This window comes from Xenia sp. Carnegie-2017, unplaced genomic scaffold (genome assembly GCF_021976095.1).
Source record: "Xenia sp. Carnegie-2017 unplaced genomic scaffold, XeniaSp_v1 HiC_scaffold_3, whole genome shotgun sequence".
Classification (NCBI taxonomy): domain Eukaryota; kingdom Metazoa; phylum Cnidaria; class Anthozoa; order Malacalcyonacea; family Xeniidae; genus Xenia; species Xenia sp. Carnegie-2017.
Genome location: NW_025813493.1, coordinates 5,135,412 through 5,155,096, shown reverse-complemented (window position 1 = coordinate 5,155,096; position 19,685 = coordinate 5,135,412). Strand labels below are relative to the sequence as shown.

General features: G+C 32.7%; 2 protein-coding genes and 3 long non-coding RNA genes across 6 annotated transcripts in view; 3 read left to right on the top strand and 2 right to left on the bottom strand.

Moving 5' to 3' along the window:
- The first annotated feature begins 337 nt into the window (after positions 1-337).
- LOC124454838 lies at positions 338-17,856 on the top strand. Its single transcript, XR_006951621.1, has 3 exons — positions 338-348; positions 13,261-13,266; positions 17,784-17,856. It is a non-coding gene; the product is annotated as an uncharacterized LOC124454838 (long non-coding RNA).
- On the bottom strand, positions 9,529-10,151 carry LOC124454839. The gene is made up of 2 exons (XR_006951622.1): positions 10,110-10,151; positions 9,529-9,562 (listed from the first exon to the last, which is right to left on the bottom strand). It is a non-coding gene; the product is annotated as an uncharacterized LOC124454839 (long non-coding RNA).
- Positions 14,121-15,041, top strand: LOC124454827. 2 transcript variants are annotated; one of them, XM_047005583.1, is made up of 3 exons: positions 14,121-14,548; positions 14,619-14,790; positions 14,888-15,041. In XM_047005583.1, the coding sequence occupies exons 1-3, from the start codon at positions 14,221-14,223 to the stop codon at positions 14,898-14,900; spliced, it is 513 nt and encodes a 170-aa protein (XP_046861539.1). In that variant the 5' UTR covers positions 14,121-14,220; the 3' UTR covers positions 14,901-15,041. The 2 variants fall into 2 exon arrangements, with proteins under 2 accessions (XP_046861539.1, XP_046861538.1); XM_047005582.1 differs by having other exon boundaries at positions 14,619-14,817; positions 14,888-15,035.
- On the top strand, positions 15,041-15,224 carry LOC124454835. The gene is made up of 2 exons (XR_006951619.1): positions 15,041-15,087; positions 15,176-15,224. It is a non-coding gene; the product is annotated as an uncharacterized LOC124454835 (long non-coding RNA).
- The window catches only part of LOC124454828, a 37,574-nt gene continuing 33,208 nt past the window's right edge, over positions 15,320-19,685 (bottom strand). Inside the window, exons 2-3 of the mRNA XM_047005585.1 lie at positions 15,574-15,828; positions 15,320-15,487 (exon numbers count right to left, since the gene is read on the bottom strand). Coding sequence (XP_046861541.1) covers positions 15,403-15,487; positions 15,574-15,828 — 340 coding nt within the window. The 3' untranslated portion in view covers positions 15,320-15,402. The remainder of the gene's footprint in view (positions 15,488-15,573; positions 15,829-19,685) is intronic.

Sequence of the window (19,685 nt, the reverse complement as noted above, 5' to 3'; positions counted from 1 at the left end):
AAAAAAACTATAAATAACAACGATGAGAGTGGATTGAAAAAATGCAAATTTTTATAGACTTTACGATCATAATATTTTGTGAAAGACCAGAATAAGTATTTTTAGAAAGAATTTTTCACTGTAGAAATATTACTAATAACTGAAATTAGATTGGCTGCACAACTTCTACCTATTTTGTTGAATATTGTTTTTGGTGCTATGAACAAGAAACTATGAAAATTTGTCAAATCTAAAGATTATACCTTTGTAAAAACACATTTCTGTTTGCATTTGCATCATTTCTTTGTTGTATTGTTTTACTTCCTTGCATGCAGTTGTGTTATCGTCATTGCCATTTTATCAACGCAAGTTTCCATCCATTCTTTCACGTTGTCTTTTAATGTCTCTAAGCTTTTCTTGCAGATTGATATGTCGTCATTACCATTTACTATTTGGCCACTAATAGACAGGATTATGAGAGTCCCAAGAAACGCTTTTGTTGAGCTTGATATCATCTTTATTTTCTATTTATTAGAAGGTGAACGATTACTAATTTCTTTAAAGCTTTTGTAGTAAAACATTTACTTTATTTATGAAAGGCTTATCATCAATATAATCATATAATCATTTGTTCTTAAACTTTTTTTGGTATATAAATCAAGTATTGATTTCTATAATTATGTAACATTTTAACTTCCTTCTCCAAAAAGTATTTTCACGTTTGTTTTCAGATAATTTATGATGATTGGATATTGTTGCAATAGATTAGACAAATTGTTCATTATAAAGACTCGTGTTTACAACAATACATATAAGTAGAGTTCACCCGCCTAGAACGTGTTTTGAATAAATAGATGTAAGGTTTCTAGGAAACGAAAGCATAGAAATAAATAAAACATTTCAATGTCCACTATAAGGAAATGACGCAATATATGAAATTCACCAAGAGCGGTTTAGAAAAAATTTAAAATGGATTGAATTCAAATTTGCTCATGTTAACTCAGTTTACCAGATGAATGGGAAAGACGTATTGCTTAACTAAGCCAGCAAAATTAAATGCCAAATAATTTGTGTTGCAGTGTTTAACAGACTCGCTGGCCTCTCTGTAACTACATGTCGTCTAGTTACAGAAATGGAGGCCATTAAGCAATACATGATATTCTGCTTTACAACATCTGTCAGTCGTATAGAGAAGTACGACTCTCATAATTATATAAATTCTGAATTGAATGAAATTTATGAGTATTTTGACAGAACTGCTAAAGTAAAGAAAATCTAAAAGCTAAAAATTCTTACTTCTTCAAATATTTTGTTTTAGACAATTAAATGGCATTTGCCATTTGCCAAAAATATTCTTGCAATATTGAATAATTGTAGCAGAAGAAACAAAAGACGAAAAATGTATCATTTGTTCTACATGCATTCCTTGCTTTTTAAAATGACTTCTGTATTGATGTTTGATGATGATTTGCCCCATTTCAATTTGTTGAACTATGTACCTCTCTTTCTTTATCATTTCCCTCAATCCTAAAGCTTAGTTTTAATGTCCAATCAAATATTCTTTATCACACATGCATTCAAGTTTTAGTTTACTATCATTCTCATGTAAAAACGTAAAACAGTTTACAAATATTTTACTATTCTTAAATGTCTATGATAGTTAAAAAACATTTTATTGTTATCTCTATTTAGAAAAAAATACTTAATGATGGTTGCTTCAAATATTGTTGATGTAGCTACTATTTTCTTTGGCGTATCATTAGAAATATGATATAATATATTTCCAGACATTCATAAATATAAATAAGTAGAATTTTATCTTTAGTTGTGATCAATCGATTCGTTTTTGTTTCCATCATAAGGATAGACATAAAATGATAACAAGATTTGCAAAATGGTAAAAGATTTTTAAATAATTTTAGAATAGTCAAATTACCAAATGGTAGCTATATATATATGATAATTAGCTGCACTACTCCAAACTACAAAAAATGTTTAAAAAAAACATACAAAAATGTTTCATAATGCTTTAAGTATTTTATAAGATAACGATTGTGTTAGATTATCCGTTGATTTACGTATAAGCATGACTATGAATCCCTATGATAAATGAAATATATGGTCTTGATGAGGAAGTTAAATTCATTAGAGCTATTGTTCTTAAATTATGTGATAAGCGCTGAATTTTAGGTTTTCTTTATGTTTTCTTTGCTTACCATTGAAGAGGCAATTTGGCTATCAATGAAATTTCTATGTTGAATTCTGACGAGTTATTTTCTATTCTTCTCAAACAGCAGCTTAGAAAAATGTAACTGAAGTAGAAACTGTCTTGTCCTAAAGTGCTAGTAATATTGGCTTTTTGAATTTTGATATCAACACAAGACAAGTACTTTTCTGTGGACGGGGACACAAATTTTGATGACTTTTAATTATATTTTGGATAAAGAGCCGTAATTGCAGAAATTTAGTGTAAGAAAAAATATACAGCAAAAATATTGTTTCAACAATTCGAAGAAATACCATTTACATTGAAAATAACAGACCAAATTATTTAATTCGTTATAACAACACCCCGGGAAAAAATATGTTTATTTTGACGTTATTGAAATTGGTCAACTATTTCAAGTATCTCTATAAACTAAAAGAAAAATGTGCACTGCAGATGTTAGTTTCCGCTCATAGATAAGATACTATAAATTAAAAAAAAGAATATTGTCTATAAGCAACTTTTGTTCAATTTTTATAGTTCATTATAATGTATTTTACCCCTTTTCTATTAACTGCAGATTGAGTGACAGGGAATATTTAATACTGATTGCAAAAAAGTATAAACACCTCTTAAAAAAATTCTTTTTAACGTTTAAATTATTCAATAGCTTAATTTCATTGACGTAATTTTATTAGCGTGCTTTAAATTTGCATTGAAATTCTCACGAAGACACGCATATAATATTGTTCATTCTCTTCTTTGAGTCACGCAACGTCAACAAGAGTTGTGAATTTTTAGGTTTGAGAAGCCAGTTAGAGAAGTCATAGGACGTAGATGTGGCTCTAACACGCCTTTTTAGAGATTGTACTTTATTCATCATGTTTCTAATAAATTTTGCTTCGTCAGGTATCAATGAACCCAATTTATTCATCTTTTATGCTTTAACATACATCCAAAAATACTTTAGAAAATTCTCTATGCATGATGCCTTATAATATTTTTTCTTGCATTTACGCAGCATAATAGAAAGATTTTACCTGCTGCTTTAATATTTAAATTTTAAAATTGTTTGTGTGGGAGAATAAATTAGTTATTTCTTCTAGCAGCTGAAAGGCTGTTTTGTAAATTCCAATTGACTATATTTACAATGTATGGGTCTCTGCAAAGTAGAAATTTCATTATAATTTTGCTATTGTTCAACCGAATAGTTTTGATATATTACAGAGTTAAACTTTCACTAGTTGACAGAGGTCATTTTAATAAAATATGTTGTCATGTAGCAATGTAAACTATTTGTTACAAAGAATTCGTTGCTAATGTCCTTTTCTGTGGACATTCAAATGTCACTCAATCTATTGACACCTCTACCAACCATGCAATCACAGATCTGATGCAGAAAAATAACTGAACAACAAACACACTAAGAAATCTATTTGAAAAATAAGACCAAAACTCCTTTGTTAGAGATTGACTGCTTTTTGGTTTCGCGTTCATAATTTGCCAGCAAAGTGAGAGATACTTCAAAGAGTGACTAACCACAAAAACCAACCTATGCAACTATCTTTATCGAGCAGCTATGAACATGCCACAAAGCAGACTAATCAAAGTGCTTGTTCAACACGACAATATCATAGAGCATGACACGTCATTTAAAAACAAATGGATTTAATTATATACTTTGTACTGCATGTCACAAGGTGGTTTATAGTTCTGCTATCGAAAAAATGCTTCCGCCAATACCTTTATGAAGATTTGAAGAATACATTACCACCGACTTTCTCTTCTACTTCCCGAAACAGCTTGAGACAACAAATAAAGTTGATATTCCAAGGAATATCGTATCTTGTATTCAATATAGATTCACTGGAGAATGTTATCGATTTTGACAAACTTTGAATAATTTATTGCTCGGAAAAGAAAATTCAAAAATGTCCCAGTATACGACATAGGAACCTTTCCTAGCGCTGATAGATCTTTAAGCCAGCTATTATTCCATTCATTAACAGAAAACTGCATTGGTGCGTGGAAATTAATTCATCCTCAACTTATTATTGAATCCAACAATTACATTGTCAGATGAAAACATCACGAACCAATCTATGGACGTTATTGAGAGGTTTGTGTTGCTGTTGTTTCATCGAAAAAAAAAGAAACTGATACAAACTGATTAAATATGCATGCAAAGGAAAAGTCAGTGCAAGTACTTTAAAGGCAATTTGTATTTAAACTGCAATTATGAACATATAAAGTGAGCATCTCTGTTTTTTTGGCCAGCTGTCATTTGCGTAAAAGTCATTGGCAAAAATCATAGATATAATAGTCAATTAGTCATAGATTGATGATGCATGCATAATAGCTGGGGCCATCATAAGTAATCCATTATGGTGGCGTCAACAGGACAAAAGATATATCAATTGTATTACAAAAACGAAGTTTTTTGCAGTTCTTACCGAAGTATTGTTTCGAAATTTATCCAATCAAAGTTTAAAAAAGAGGAATATACAGCAATTGTTTTAAGCATGTATTTGAGTGAATTCAATAAAAACTATTGAAATTATACACCGATAACAGTTTATTTAAAGTGGTCACTTGGTCAATTCCAGTGTTTTGTTGCCAGAAATATGATGATATGTTGAAATCTGGCCTCTGGAATAGAGTCATTTAATATAGCCAACATTCTTAAGGCGGCTGGGGTGTAGTGATGGAAAGAATCATAGCAATTGCACTCCATACTTGAGGAATCATCTATCATTGTGTAGACATTTAAATGAGTATAATCCAGCGGACTTGTCTGGTGTTTATTGTAAAATCGATGCAAACCAATGAACCAGTAAAATTGTCTGAATGTTCTGTTTTAAGAGCATGATACACCATTTAAGTTGAAAAAGCTTATGTTGAAAAAGCTTATTGTGAATATGAGTAAACGCATGATACGCATGATACGCCGTATGTTCCTTTTTTATATAAACTTTGATTGGATAAATTTCGATACAATACAATGGCAAGAACTGCGAAAAAACTCATTTTTGTAGTACAATCTATATATCTTTTGCCATGTTGACGCCGCCATATTGGATAATCATGATGGCACAATGCTCACACATATAATATGTACGTACCTATGACTACTACATCTATGGTAAAAATAGATATTTTAATATGGCGCAAAGTTTAAATTTAAACACGGTAAACGATTACAGACTTTCATTGTCATGTTATATCGCAAGCTAAGCAAAGAAGACAAAAAATTGAATATGCTTTGTATATTTTAACTAGTCTGAAGCAACGTATTTTAATAATCTTTGTTGTAAAAGCACTTCTACTTTGTTTTGAAAAAATGCAGCAACCCTTATTCAACGTTGATTGTTTTTCTTTCAATAATATTACACGACGCCTTTACTTTATCGCGTTCCAGACTTTGCTGTGAGCAAAACACGAACGCCAAATTGTATTCGAGAAAATGCAAAATTCAACGTTTGAAACAGGCCTTATTATGCGATGCCCGATGTTACTAAAAGATGTTAGATACAACCACATTTCACGTAGTGATTAGCCGCTGACCGTGCGTGTACGGGCAGATTAAGAAAAAAGGTACGAATAGCGCACATATGGATTTAATTTAAAAAAGACAAAATACTATTAACAAGTTTTCAATTTAGCTAGTGATAATATTCTAATTGAGAATCAAGCAATATCCTTAATTAACATAATCATAATCACTATACATAAATTTATAAGTTGCTTTTTATCGAGTAGATAAAGTGAATTTAACTGAATGAAAATGAACTTTAGTTTGAAAAATTTACGATAATCGTAAAACAGAGATAAATGAGAGCAAATATGAACCTAACCTCCATGGTCCTAGCTTTATACAGTTCGATCACTAATGTTTTACTTGTATTCTCCTACTTCCATGGTCCTAGCTTTATACTGTTCGATCACTAATGTTTTACTTCTATTGTCCTACTATCTCCACCGTCTTTATACCGGCTGATCTTTAATGTCATATTTCTACGCTCATCTGTCGAAAATCATTTGACTAAGAAACACACAACTGGAATAAAATTTTTTTATATATTCATAAATATACCAAATAATAATTGAAAACCAGATTTAGGGTTGATACAGTATGAAAAAAATCGTATACAGTCAAGAAACTTAGACACTTCTCAAAAGCCAAGACCTCTTGTATGTGAAGACACATTTACGACCTTTCGTTAGCGGAGGTGAATACCAAAACAACTTCACACAAACAACATTATAAACTGTTGTAAGCGGTTGCACTTGATCTATTTTCAGTCAAATTAGTAATTATCCCAACTAATTGACATATTACGGTATATAAATAGATGTTGCTTTGTAATGCATGTAAATTCTTTCGTCTCCTTCATTTTTCTTCATGAACCACTATAGTTTCTTCTCCAGGTTTGCGCATTTATGTCCCTCAAAGAGAATTTTTTCATGTCATGTGAACTTTAAGCATTGTGTCTATACAATGACAATATACATGATGAATTGGTTATGTGATAACGTCTATGGACTCAAACGTTTCACTGTACAGATGTTGGACTTTTCAGTCGTTATCAAGCATATAATCATATTTCAAAACATTGTAAAACAGTCATATTTAAAAATTTTTATAATTATGCAAAATTAACAAACATCTCATAAGCGGACACCTCCGACAACAGAACACCAAGTCTTGGTCTCAAGGGTGTCCTTTACGGTAAGTTCGATTGCATTCATTGAAATATAAAATGCTTTAAAACGTCTATGCCTATATAGAGTAAAGAATGTTCTGAATTTTCTTCCTTGATGTTTTCCATCGTTACAAACATTTGCTGGCACGGATGAAACTATCAAACACAATAGTGGTCATTTTACGAGCGTGATTATCACTATCGTATCTAGGTCATTCGCATTGAATATTAAAGTTTATTACATGTTATTTTGCTATGACATGATTTCTTTGCACGAAATTTTCAAAACATGTCTCGCATACATTTTACTTTTCTTTCAAGGATTAGGCATGGAAATTTTTTGTGAGAGAAAATTTCTGGCTGTTGGTCCGTTATTCATGTGTATTCGGTTATTCCTGGCATTTGAAATGTCCCATGAAAACAGAGAACAGGAAATATTATACCGTGATTTTACGCTTTTTAAAAGAATAAAAATGCAAATTAAGAACTTTCAAATACACCAAATGAATGAATCGAAATCTTCCCAGTCACATAGACTTCAAGCAAGACAGACATGAAAGGTGAAAGTATGTACAGGATCGCAGTTAATTGTTGGGTTACCGTTGAAGTAACAGTCATTTTTGCTATTTGTAGCATATTTTATCATATTCCAGGTGAGAAACCTACGTTGTTTATATGTCACGCCTTAACCATAACAATCATTCGTTTCTTCGGTCATTTTTTCCTGTAATGCAGGCAAATAAGCTCAAGCTAAAATTTACAAACCTTACAGATGTAAAATTTTATAAACTAAATATACAGATAGCAGAAGTAAAAAGCTTGTAAGCTTTAAAAAGGGTGCCTAGAATTTAGACCTCGCAGAACAATGGTTAAGCTAGTAACGGCGGATCAAATTGCTTTTACAAGTTCACATTAAATTTCGGATTTCGTAGTTTAAAATGGCATATACATTATAGATACTCGTATATATATATAAATAAAATACAATCTTATGTTAGACAGCTAGTTCATACGTATTTTGGGCAACATAAAATTTTGTGTGCATTTGGACTGTTCTTAAATTTAAATGTGGGCTTTGTGCTGCTTGTTCAATCAACCATAAAACGTTTTTCTAATCACATACATATTGTCTTGATAAACAAGTACGTCCTTTCACACAACAAAAAAGCCTTATAATGGTGCACTAACTCTCACACTAATATATGGCATCTCTTCCTTTTTTCTGTCAAAATGATCATGATTAATGTTTTATGATTTTCATGAATAACTAGGTTTAGGGTTTGTGCTCGAGAATGGTATGAGAAAAGTGACGGGATTAAATATCCCTAAAACCAACTACTTGGAAACATTTCTTGGATGGGAAATGTTTAAGTCAGTTTGGAAATCAAGAGTTGTCGATATTACAAAGGAAATGCGAAACGGACTGGAGGCACAAAATGTTCCCTTGGTAACACCCGATGGAAAGAAATGTGTGCGTTTACTTGATTTACTTCAAGCTGAGAGAGCATTAGTCGTGTACTTTGGCAGTTGTAGTTGCCCAGTGTTTATGAATAAACTGAAAGAATTTGGTGTTCTAGCTCAAGACTTTTCAGATATCGTGGATTTTGTCGTTGTATATATTGAAGAAGCTCATCCAATTGATGGATGGTCTTTCAAGGTAAATTCTTCTATTTCTTCAACATAATTTTGAATTGATGAAAAGCGTAGAGTTATATTATAGCTACGTTATTCATTATGAAGAATAGTTTTCCAGTATAACATGAAAGAGAAATTAAACGGCTACAGCAATTTCGTGATTTATAAAACATTCTTTGTATAACCATAATAATAATAACGAAGCATATAAATTTCATCAGGTAAAAATCTTTTGCAAACACTCATAACATTTTAGTAGGCTATATAGCCAGACAATATGTTCTGCTGACATAATAATAGCTTTTTTATCTTACTGATAAAAATGGGACCTTTTTCAAAGGCAGAAATAGTGAACTTCTGTTGAACTATACTTTCATTAGGCAAAAACAAAGATGTTGTTTGAAAAAGAATCGTCCCTTTCATTATTTGACAATCTTTTGTGTATAGAAAAACATGTCTTAAGATTTCTTGATAAAGTCATGAAGGAAGCTAATTTCACTTCATTTTAGAATAACTTTATCAAAGTACGAAAGCATCGAAATCAATATGAAAGATGCAAAGCCGCGCAAAAGCTACAAGAACTCAATCTTCCATGTCAAATAATGGTAGACACAATGGACGACAATGCAAATGTGGCCTATGGAGCGTTGCCTGAGAGACTCTACGCCATCGAAGAAGGTAAAGTCGCATACGTTGGCGGACAGGGACCAATGAATTCATCAATGAAAGCAGCACGTGACTGGCTAGAGTCATATCGCGAGAAAAACACATTTAGAAGATGGACAATCTAACCCAGCGAGCAAGAACTGTACAGAATACAAACTTCGTATAATGGCATTTTGACATATTTTGGCCTTGAGGTTGAGACTGTTGTTTCTTTATCCCAAAACATTTTTTAAGCGATTGACAATGCCCTAATGTATGATAATGTACAGATATGGAAAAACATATTTCAAAAGTGAGATTTTTACAAGGATGCGTCGACAAAGGAACTTTGAAAACATATACACATGCATATTTTTCTTGTAACTTACAAAAGCTTAAAAATACAAGACAATGTAGGTTTCTATGCTTTTAGTATATCTAAACGTGGATCATGAATTCAATTGAAATGAATCGACTGTTAGGAGCAACCAAAGTAGAACATGCATATATATTTGAGATCACTGGGGAGTTTTGGTCAAAACAGGCAACCGAGACAATTGAAATCTATCGCAAATACCAGTTTTTGCATGTCAATACTTGGGCATCATTTAAGGTTAATGGCAAAAGCTTTAAGTCGTAGGATAGACATGCAAACCTGCCACTTTTAAATCATTTTATAGACAATAGTGATGGAATTTAGTATGGATAAGTTTAAGGAGCGAGTATTGAAAGACATATAATTGTATTACGTATTGTATACAAAAATGAATCAGAAATAAGTTTGAAAAAGGTAGAAACATTTTTATGAGGTACAGTTAACGCTCTTGATGGTATTTGCGTGAAAGTTATATACTTAATGTAAAAGAGAGAACCAATCAATTTGTCTGCCTTACAATTTGTAATTGACCGTATAATTTCACCATTCAACTGTCAAAAAGAACTGCTCAATTTTCTTATTTTATTTGGGAAGACGTTATAGCCTATAATGCAAATTTACATTCTGTTGTTAATCATACTTAACCACGGTTAGATGTCCTACAACAGTCACAAATGACATTTGACGTATATATATATGTTTGTAGATGTAGATCACCCATGACAATAAAGTCCTAAGGACTTTCGTGTTGATGTTGACTGACGTTTCGACAACCTTAGCGGTAGTCATCTTCAGAGTTCCCAGGTTCAAACCATTCACTTTAAGACATATATAGTCGAACTTCATTCCAACAGCCCTTAGTGAAAGAAAAATTATTTAGTGGATAAGAAGAATCTAGACAAATTACTGAATTATACGTCCAAAGCCACGAATCAATGTTGAATGTCGTGGAATGGTATTGGTGAGGTTGAAAGATCGATGCTACTCCAAAAGCGAACTAGCTAGTGAAGTGGGTTACAGCTAAAGAAATGTCAGTGACTATGTAGAGAGTAAGAACTTTGGAAACTATGGTCCAAAACTAAAATCCCAAGAATGAACAGTGGAGAGTATCCACATTGCTTGGGAAATTATCACGTGAAAGCCTAAAATCCTTCATAGGTATATAGCATGGCTGGAGGAAGGCTTACCAAATACTATTTAGTTGGTGGTTTTCATAGATTGACTTTACACTCTCCAACAATTGGCCATAACGACATGTTTTGAGTTTTTTAGTGTATAATTACAATGTTTATTATACATTGAAATATTTACAAATCACCTACAACTCATTTCACATATTTTATTAAAACAGAGATAAAATATTTTGGTGTAAGTAAGTTGTTATTGAGAAAGCGTAACGTTATTGTGAAGTGGTTTAACCTTATGGTTTCTTGATAGTCCTACACGTAATGGCGGACCTGGATTCTTAATTTTAACACCGCCAAGAAAAAAAGAACCGCTGGTTTTGTTTGTAAACAGTTTAGGTGAAGAAAATGTTGAGATTGTCCCCTCATTTTTCATATGCTTAACGCTCTCTTTAGAAGAATTTATAGGTGATGACTTTTTCTCCTTTGTACCAACGCAAGAAAATGTGGAAATTTTCCCTTCATTTTTCAAATGTCCAAAGTTCTCTTTGGAAGAATTTATAGGTGATGGTTTTTTATCCTTTGTACCAACAACAGGGGTGCATTTGTAGTCGGACGACTCTTTTTAAAACAAATGTGTATCAAAAATTTGTTATTATAAGCACTCGTCAGAAGAAAAACTAATAAGAATAACACGAAAGACAAGCTGCGAGCAAATGCAATTACGTATGTATCAAACTGTTTTGATATTTTGATTGTATAATCATGCCAACTGTATTTGGTTATTTCATTATATGCAAATTAGACGCTTGAAATCAATGACAATTTTTATAAATACAAAAATAAAGCCTGGCAGAAAACATATGACTCCCACCAGACATTTTCTTGCCGTTCTTCAGGTTCGCAATTTTCCCTTCATTGGAATCACTTTCGACATCATTGTCATGAATCTTGTTCACTTTAGCACTACTCTTATCGCAGGTGTCACGTGCATCGCAGGTGTCGCGTGCATCATCATCTTAATTAGATTAAATGAGTAAGAGAGCAATCAGCATTATATGTACATGGTACTGCATCTTACATAATAATGATCATGTATTTTCATTTTGAATCACACACTACAATACCATGCAAAAAGTCAATTAGAAAGTTCATCACACCATTAAAAGTAGTACTACATGCAACACATCACTATCTTCATAGGTACATCACTATCTTCATATGTACATCACTATCTTCATCCATACATCACCACCTTCATAAATCCCCACCATCCCCACCCTCCCACCATCCCTTCCATCATACATCCAACCTTCATGCATCCTTACATCCTCCACCACCTACATCCTTCATCCATAACACCTTCATCCATACACCTTCATCCATACACACCTTCATCCATACACCTTCATCCATACACACCTTCATCCATCCATACACTTCATATGTCCACTTTTAAACATTCCTAATTTTAAGGCTACCCAGTTATAACTGTGATTGATGGATATATGCCACTATGTGCCTAAATTCAACAGTTAAGTTCAGACCACTAAGAGTGGTGACTAGTTTATAAAACTCTCAGAAAATCCTTCTCTGTCCTCATTTAGGACAGTATAACAAAGTTGTCATTTTCAAAACTTGTGCTTTTGACTGATTACTCTGTAAACATTATGAGTTTAAAATTAAGGGCTTTGTGATGGGGAAAAAGAGTCTTACAAAAAATGTGAATTCGAGGTCAATGTAAGACAGCATTATATAATACTTAACAATGAAAAACTTTAAAAATTCTAAAATCATTGTTTGAATTGGATTTACTTCATTACTGCGTAGATTAGGGCAGCTTCCCAACCTTTTTTCCTCTTTCATGATGTAATCACTTTTCACAGTTTCATTTATAATTTTACATACCGATACCTTCACTATTTATTTTGATATGACTGCTTTCATTTTGTCTAACATCATTATCCTTTCTGTCATAAGGTGTATTTATTAGTGGCATTTCAATTGCTTTTTCTATATCTCTTTGGTACAACTTTTCATGAACAAAGGCCTTACAATAGAAAAAAATGTCATGACGTTGTTGTATCACACATTGAAGAAATTAGTGTGTACATTGGATTACACAAGGCAAAACAAAGGCTTATAAAGGATTAGAGATCTACTATAATACCTGTGTAAAACAGCATGATGCCCTTTACCCAAAATTAAAAATCTATTTTTGGTCACACCTTCTCTCGCCTTTCTTCTCTTTGTTCATTTCCTTCTCTTTATGCTTCGCCTTCTTTGTTTGTGGTTCAAAATCAACTTCAAAATCATCTGAAACATATCATGAAGTCATAAATACAAAAACTTAGCAATTTAAAACAAGAGAAATCTATAGAACATGCAGGCATGACATTGAAAAGGAAGTAAAGTATGGATCCCCGTATATATTTATTGCATATCTACGAAATTAATAATCTCAACTTTTTCACAATAAAACAACATAAAATGTTTAATAGTGCACTAGATCAATCATGCAGTCAGTAAATAATTGTGGGGCCTACATTCACATTTGTTGCATCAGTATTTTTTTGAACAGTGTCTATATAGGTACATGTAAACTGATATAATATAAAATGCACCCTTCTCCTACCTATGTAAACCAGAGTGTATAACCACATACTTTACTGTAAAACAGAGCAATAATAATTTTCATTAATAGCTACGTAGCTATGAGATCACTGTATGTATAATACATTACCATCACTTTCACGATTGGAGCTCATATCAGTATAATTAACATTTTTTCTCCCTTTCCTGCAAGAGATGATGGTGAAAATAAAACATGAGTAAAGCTAAATGCTTGTAGATGTAGATCTTCAAGGTTAGAGCAGTCCTGAAAATGACTGTTGGTGTTGTTAATGATTGACATTTTGACATCCTTTGATCATCAGAGTCAAGTAACACACCAACACCAAGAATTCTTTTCAGGACTGCACAAAGCTGGACGATCAACATCTAAAAAATATAACATAATAGGCAATAAAAATAATAAATTCTAATATGAAAATCGTCCCTGATTTATTAATCACCAATACTGTCAACCAACAGTAAAACATGTTTCACCCATATGCCATACCATAGTAGTAATGGTACAAATTGGAATCAAGTGACAAATTTTAGAATTCTTACCTTTTAGATTTTCGCTTAAAGGTCATCTTTAATGCATATTTACAAAATTAAAAATTATGCTATCAGAGAAAACACAAATGAAGTTAGGATTCAAGTTTAAAGTGCTTATCTCACAATTTTTTTTTTTGAATTTTCTGATTGAGGTAAAAAAATCATTGTAAAAGTTATTTTATAATTTTCTGATTGATGGCTTCGTTTATGAGATAAATGCGTTTCTTTTCTCAAAATCGGCAATTATGGAGAAAATTGCTGCGCGTTCAATTTGCTTGATAAGAGCCTGAATCGAGAAGTATGTGACGTAACATAAGGACAGGAAGTTTTTCTGAAGTGTGACTTTTGCTATAATTTCTACTTTATTTACTACGGCTCTGCATCAAAATGCCTGATAGATGTGCAGTTTTCGTCTGTTCAAACCGAGCAAATTCTGCGGAAAGAATTTCTCTTCACCGTATACCATTTTACGGTGATGAGCGTCCTGAAGCGAAGCGAAGACGTAAAATCTGGGTGAATTTTGTTGCAAGAAAACGCGCTCAATGGACACCGACTAAGTATTCGGCTGTTTATTATTGTGATGGCAAAGAAATTTGGGCAAAGTTCAAATCTTTCCTGAGTCACATAGTAGACAAGCACACCAATTTGGATAATCCACTGTTTTCAAGTTGTTTTCATGGCCCTGATATTAAACCAAGGGAATATTTGTTAGAAGTTTTGTGAAGGCATTATTTAAAGATAACTTCCCTTACAGTTTATCATCATTCTTTGTTGTAATGTTTAAGGTTCAGTTGCTCATGAAAAGCTTAGTGCTAAATTGTTAAACCCACAGCTGATGAAGTCAATTCACCAGGCTTCACCTGTTGCTCAAACAAGTTGTTTGGAAATATTCCTTTCTGTCCTGAATCATTTTGCTCCAAAAATGATTCATTATTCCTATGTTGGAATGTATTGCAGGTGGGCGAAAATTTCCAATATGACAATGTAAGTTGTTGCTAAATGTGTTGCTTTGCATCATTTCATAGTATTGAATACGACAATAATTTCTTTTTAGAGTATGTGGATGAATTATTTGAGAGTGTGATGCTGTCAATAAAAGACAAAGACGCATTATCAAATTCACAAAATCTTTTGAAAGAAATGTCCCCACCACCAATGAATGTCATGCTGCAAAAGCAACCCAGAGCTGAGGTGTTACTAAAACAGGCCGTTGAAAATGCATTGTGGTCAATGATGTCCCTCCCTCAATTCCAGGTAATTAATAATGATTATATAAGATGTGGTAGCTAAACATGGTTTGAAAATCATTTTAAATAATAAAAATGTTTTTGTTTCATGCCAGCAGCTACCAGTGTGCCATTCAGCTGTCAGTCAAAAGTGGCAGTTTCAAAGAAAAAGTCAGCCAAAATGTTTGACATGCAAGAAGCCAATGAAAGGTCACAAACATGTGGCAGAGTGCCCAAAAAATAGGAAAACTTAATTTTCACATCACTCATTTATTTCATTTTTTTCGTACCCTCTAAATTCCAACTTTTTATCATTAAATTTTGATCTTATTGCATGGTATGCTCATGCTGGTAATGGTCTTCTTTCCTCTCCTAAGCTTCCATAAATCATAGATGTGAATTCTCTGTATGCAACACATCGTAAAAACCTGAATATAAAGCCAAATCATTACTAATGTGTCATAACACTAAAATATACTTAAATACTGGGAAATAAAATAATATGCTATTATACATGTTTTCAGATCCTGTTTCTCTGTATCGTCTTTGTTCTCTGGTTTTGTATTTCCTAGCAGCCGTTTTTAGCGACCACTTCTCCAAACAAACTGGTCTGAAACCTGGGTGTAGAGTGACACAACATGGAATAGTTGACAGATCTGCCAGAACCGACTGGTGCGTTAAGCTTTCAGCTACAGACTTAAGTTCTTGGCAGCACCAGGCCTCTAGAGGATTCCAAAGAAGTGTAACTTGACAAAAACCACACTTGCACCTGATCAATAAAGAAAATCACATTAAAAAATTGTAATCGAGCATCTTTTAACAATTTTTACCCAAAATAAATAAAAAGCGATGGTAATCTTGAATAGAAAATTGCACGTTTATGTCTATATTTCATAACTTGAAACCTGAATTGAAATACATTTCATAAGTTGAATTAAAATTAGAAATTTTATTACTCACCAAGAACTCAACTCAACTGTGTGATCAAGTTTTTGTAGCATTTCAAGTTGCTTTTATGTTCATTTGACTTTTCCACGTAGTCTTCATACCATGCTTGTTCGGCCATTGGTTCATCAGCGTATAGATAGGACTCGGACTCGCCGTGATTTTCATCTATTATATTATATTCCTGGTCATTAATGTTCCTTGTTTCATCTTCGATGACATAACCGGGAATATAATCATACTCCGAATCACATTGCGAAGTATGAGAGCTTTCCTAATCAGAATTCAACTCCGCCATCTAATTGTTTATGACCAGCGCTTGACTTGTTCCTTAAGTTACGTCACAGAGATTTGATCCAGGCCCTATGCCAATTATCAACTTTTATTGTCAAATTTCATATTTGATCAATAATAATTCGAAGACAATGCAGCGCATGAAAAAATTGTAATATAAGTTTTAGATTACTTTTGAAGAAGCAATACGAAAATTCGAAAAAAAAATTGTGAGATAAGCACTTTAACTTCTCGTGGTTTTAACATGAATTTCATTATGTAGTTGAATAATCTTATAAAGTTTCGCGCCTTGGCGTCATTACACTGGATCATATCATTACACTGGATCATACACTGGAAAAAATGCATTTTTATGTATTTCTTTACATTTAAACTCATAATAGAGCTTAACAAACAGTGATACATTATTAAAAAATTATTTTTGTCTTGTTGAAACACTGTTTTAGGCTTTTAAATTATTTAAATCAAAGTTTGCTTTTGCATAAAGACGTTGGCACCTGCAAAAGGGGGTAAGAAATATTTAAGTTTCCGTTGCTAGTTATTGTAAAGAATGTCAATCACAACAAAAATACCACCTTTACAGCTAAAAAATTCACCATACATTGTCAAGATTATCTTTAATAGAAGAATTTAATTTCCTGCGAAAGATTAACGATTGTCTGCATATTATCTACAAGTACAGCTCGTATTTTGGCACTTTTACGTCGAATTTCTTTTGTTTTGTGTTTATATAACCAAGGAAGGGAATGGCGCAAGCATGACAGCGCAAAAAAAACGGTATATTTGTAATTTTCCATGAGATGAAAAGATTTGTTCTTGTAAAGCAAGTAGAAAATTGTAAGCCTGGACTAAAAAATATTATACATAACATAAACTCAATGAGTTCTCTTTTTGGTCGAGTCCTGTGTTTAAATCAAGCTATCAAAACACCGAAATTTAAATACCCAAAATGAAATTTAGAATTTTCTGAATAACCTTTTTAAGATCTATCAGAATAATTAACACCAAAATGTGTTCATGTGTACTTTAAAATACAGATCACGACAGAGCTCAAGAGCCATTACTACCTTTCAGGAAATGTTAGGGATGCATTAAGCTATCATAAAGACACGGCGTTTTCAACAAAAGATTCCGATGATGAAGGAAACTGCGCTGCTTACTGGCAAGGTGCTTGGTGGTATAAAAATTGTTATTATAGCAACCTTAATGGTAAAAATCTTGCTTGGCTTGGTTTAATAACGTGAAAACCAGTGAAATGAAAATCAAACCATGAAGAATTTTTATAAATTTAGTTTAGGGCCTGTTCATATGAGCCGGGCTGGCCGACTTTGCCGGGCCAGTTTCTTATTTGATTCGCATGAGGTGGGCTAGCCCGACAAAGTACAGTAATAATTATTTACGCATGCCGCATAAAAGTCCAAATCCCGACAAAAGATTCAGATAAAGAAACAGATGGCGGAGGAAACTGCGCTGTAAATGCTAAAGTGCTTGGTGGTATTATTATTGTTATGATTCCAACCTAAATGGTTATTATTATCATGGCAATTATCAACCTTCTGTATCTTGGTACAAAGGTGTTGTTTGGAAAGATTGGAAAGGATTTTCTTATTCTTTAAAATTCACTGAAATGAAAATGAAACAATCAGGAAATTTTTAATAAAGTGATTTCATAACGATAATGATATATCTGTAGTGAACATTATGTATTTTGTCGTAGAATTTGTTGCTTATAGTCTTTACAATGAAATAAATCTCTACAGTCTTTATTCGTGTTGATTGATTGGCAGATGGATTTTTATTTGGACTTGGTATAGTATTTACTGAAACTGTGTCGCAAAAAGCAATCCAACTTCCGTTTGCTCTTGTGCATAACTGAAATTACTAAATAAGTTACCGTGATTTTTTACCATAATGAAAGATCAGTATCTGAGCTTTCAAATGTTGTGTGTTTGTATCAAAATATAAATTTCCTTTTTATCTCCTTGAAGAAGAAAAGCAGCTGCAGCAGTCTATGATTTCTTACATTTTGACTTATATCCGTTTTAGTGTTTAAAATGCTTCATATCTTTTTGAGGAATTTTTTACTGCCTTGAGAATAGTTCGCAAACTTGCTGTTGAGCTTTAAGCAATGTAGCTATGTAGACTAAAAAGTAGGTTGCTAGCGGTAACTCATTGGTAATTCGTTGGTATGTTATTGGAAACTTGTTGAGATATTTGTAACGCGTGGGTATGTTTAAGTAACTCGTTGTTAAGTTATTGGTAATTAAGTCGTTTGTAGGTTGAAGAAAGCTTGATGAAACTGAACGTAGTTGAAGCATCAAGCGTACACTCGAGAATTTGGAATGTGACTCGTGGACCAAAGAAAATACGAATGATTCCAACCATGTTGACGACGATAAAAGCTCTGTACCCATGGCGAAGACGAGGTTTCAATACCAAAACAATCGAGTAACAAAACCGAGTCTTCTGGAGATGTTGTTTAAAGAAATATCGATGAATCATACTTACACTGTTTAAACTCGTTGGCTCAAGTGGTATATAGTAGTGGGAATTGTTCATGATCTTGCTAAAGACATGAAAAAATATATAGCAGTGTCTTTGCTTTAGGACGAGGAATCTGATTTTGAAAGTGAAGAGGAAGCAATCACCACAAGAGATTTGCATGCAAGAAGATTCAAAGTGTACTCTGCAAAATTTGTAAATACGGATGGAGTGTTGTGAGAAGAGTACCCTATAGAATGTCATTGACGAGGTATTGTACAAGGCCAACAGAGAATTTTTCAGTTTCTCCCGAGATTGTAGAAGACATTAGTTCACTTTCATTCACAGGTAGAAACTTTCCAGTATTGCATGTCCTACCTTTGGCGGCCCAGAAATCTGTTTATGTTTTTTATGCAATCGATTTATGTAGTAAGTATATTTCTTGATTTATATGCAATGTTTGTTACGTGGACTATCTCGCGTGAGTTACACGTATGTATGGTCTTAAAGGTCTTGACAAGGTAGGCAACTCTCAGTACAAATTAACGACCGTTAACAGAAACACTTTCACAAAACCATAAATATCTTATAAGTACATGGAAGACCACGAAAAAATACATCTCATTAGTCATGAATAATTTTACTGCATTTTGCAGTTTTTTACATTAAAATGTATTTCCATGCATATGGAAAATGCAAATGTTTTTAGGTTTTGTGCCAAATATTTCTCAAAACCTATGCTAGGACACTTATCTAAACATTCGTCATATTTTTGAATGCTAAAACGCGATGCAGATTGGCTAAAATTGTTTTCTCATTCATTCATTCAGATTGGATAAAATTTTTTGATTGTTTTCAAAAATTAAGCGCCTCCCCGCGCTCAACGTTATTGATGGTGTTTGTCGG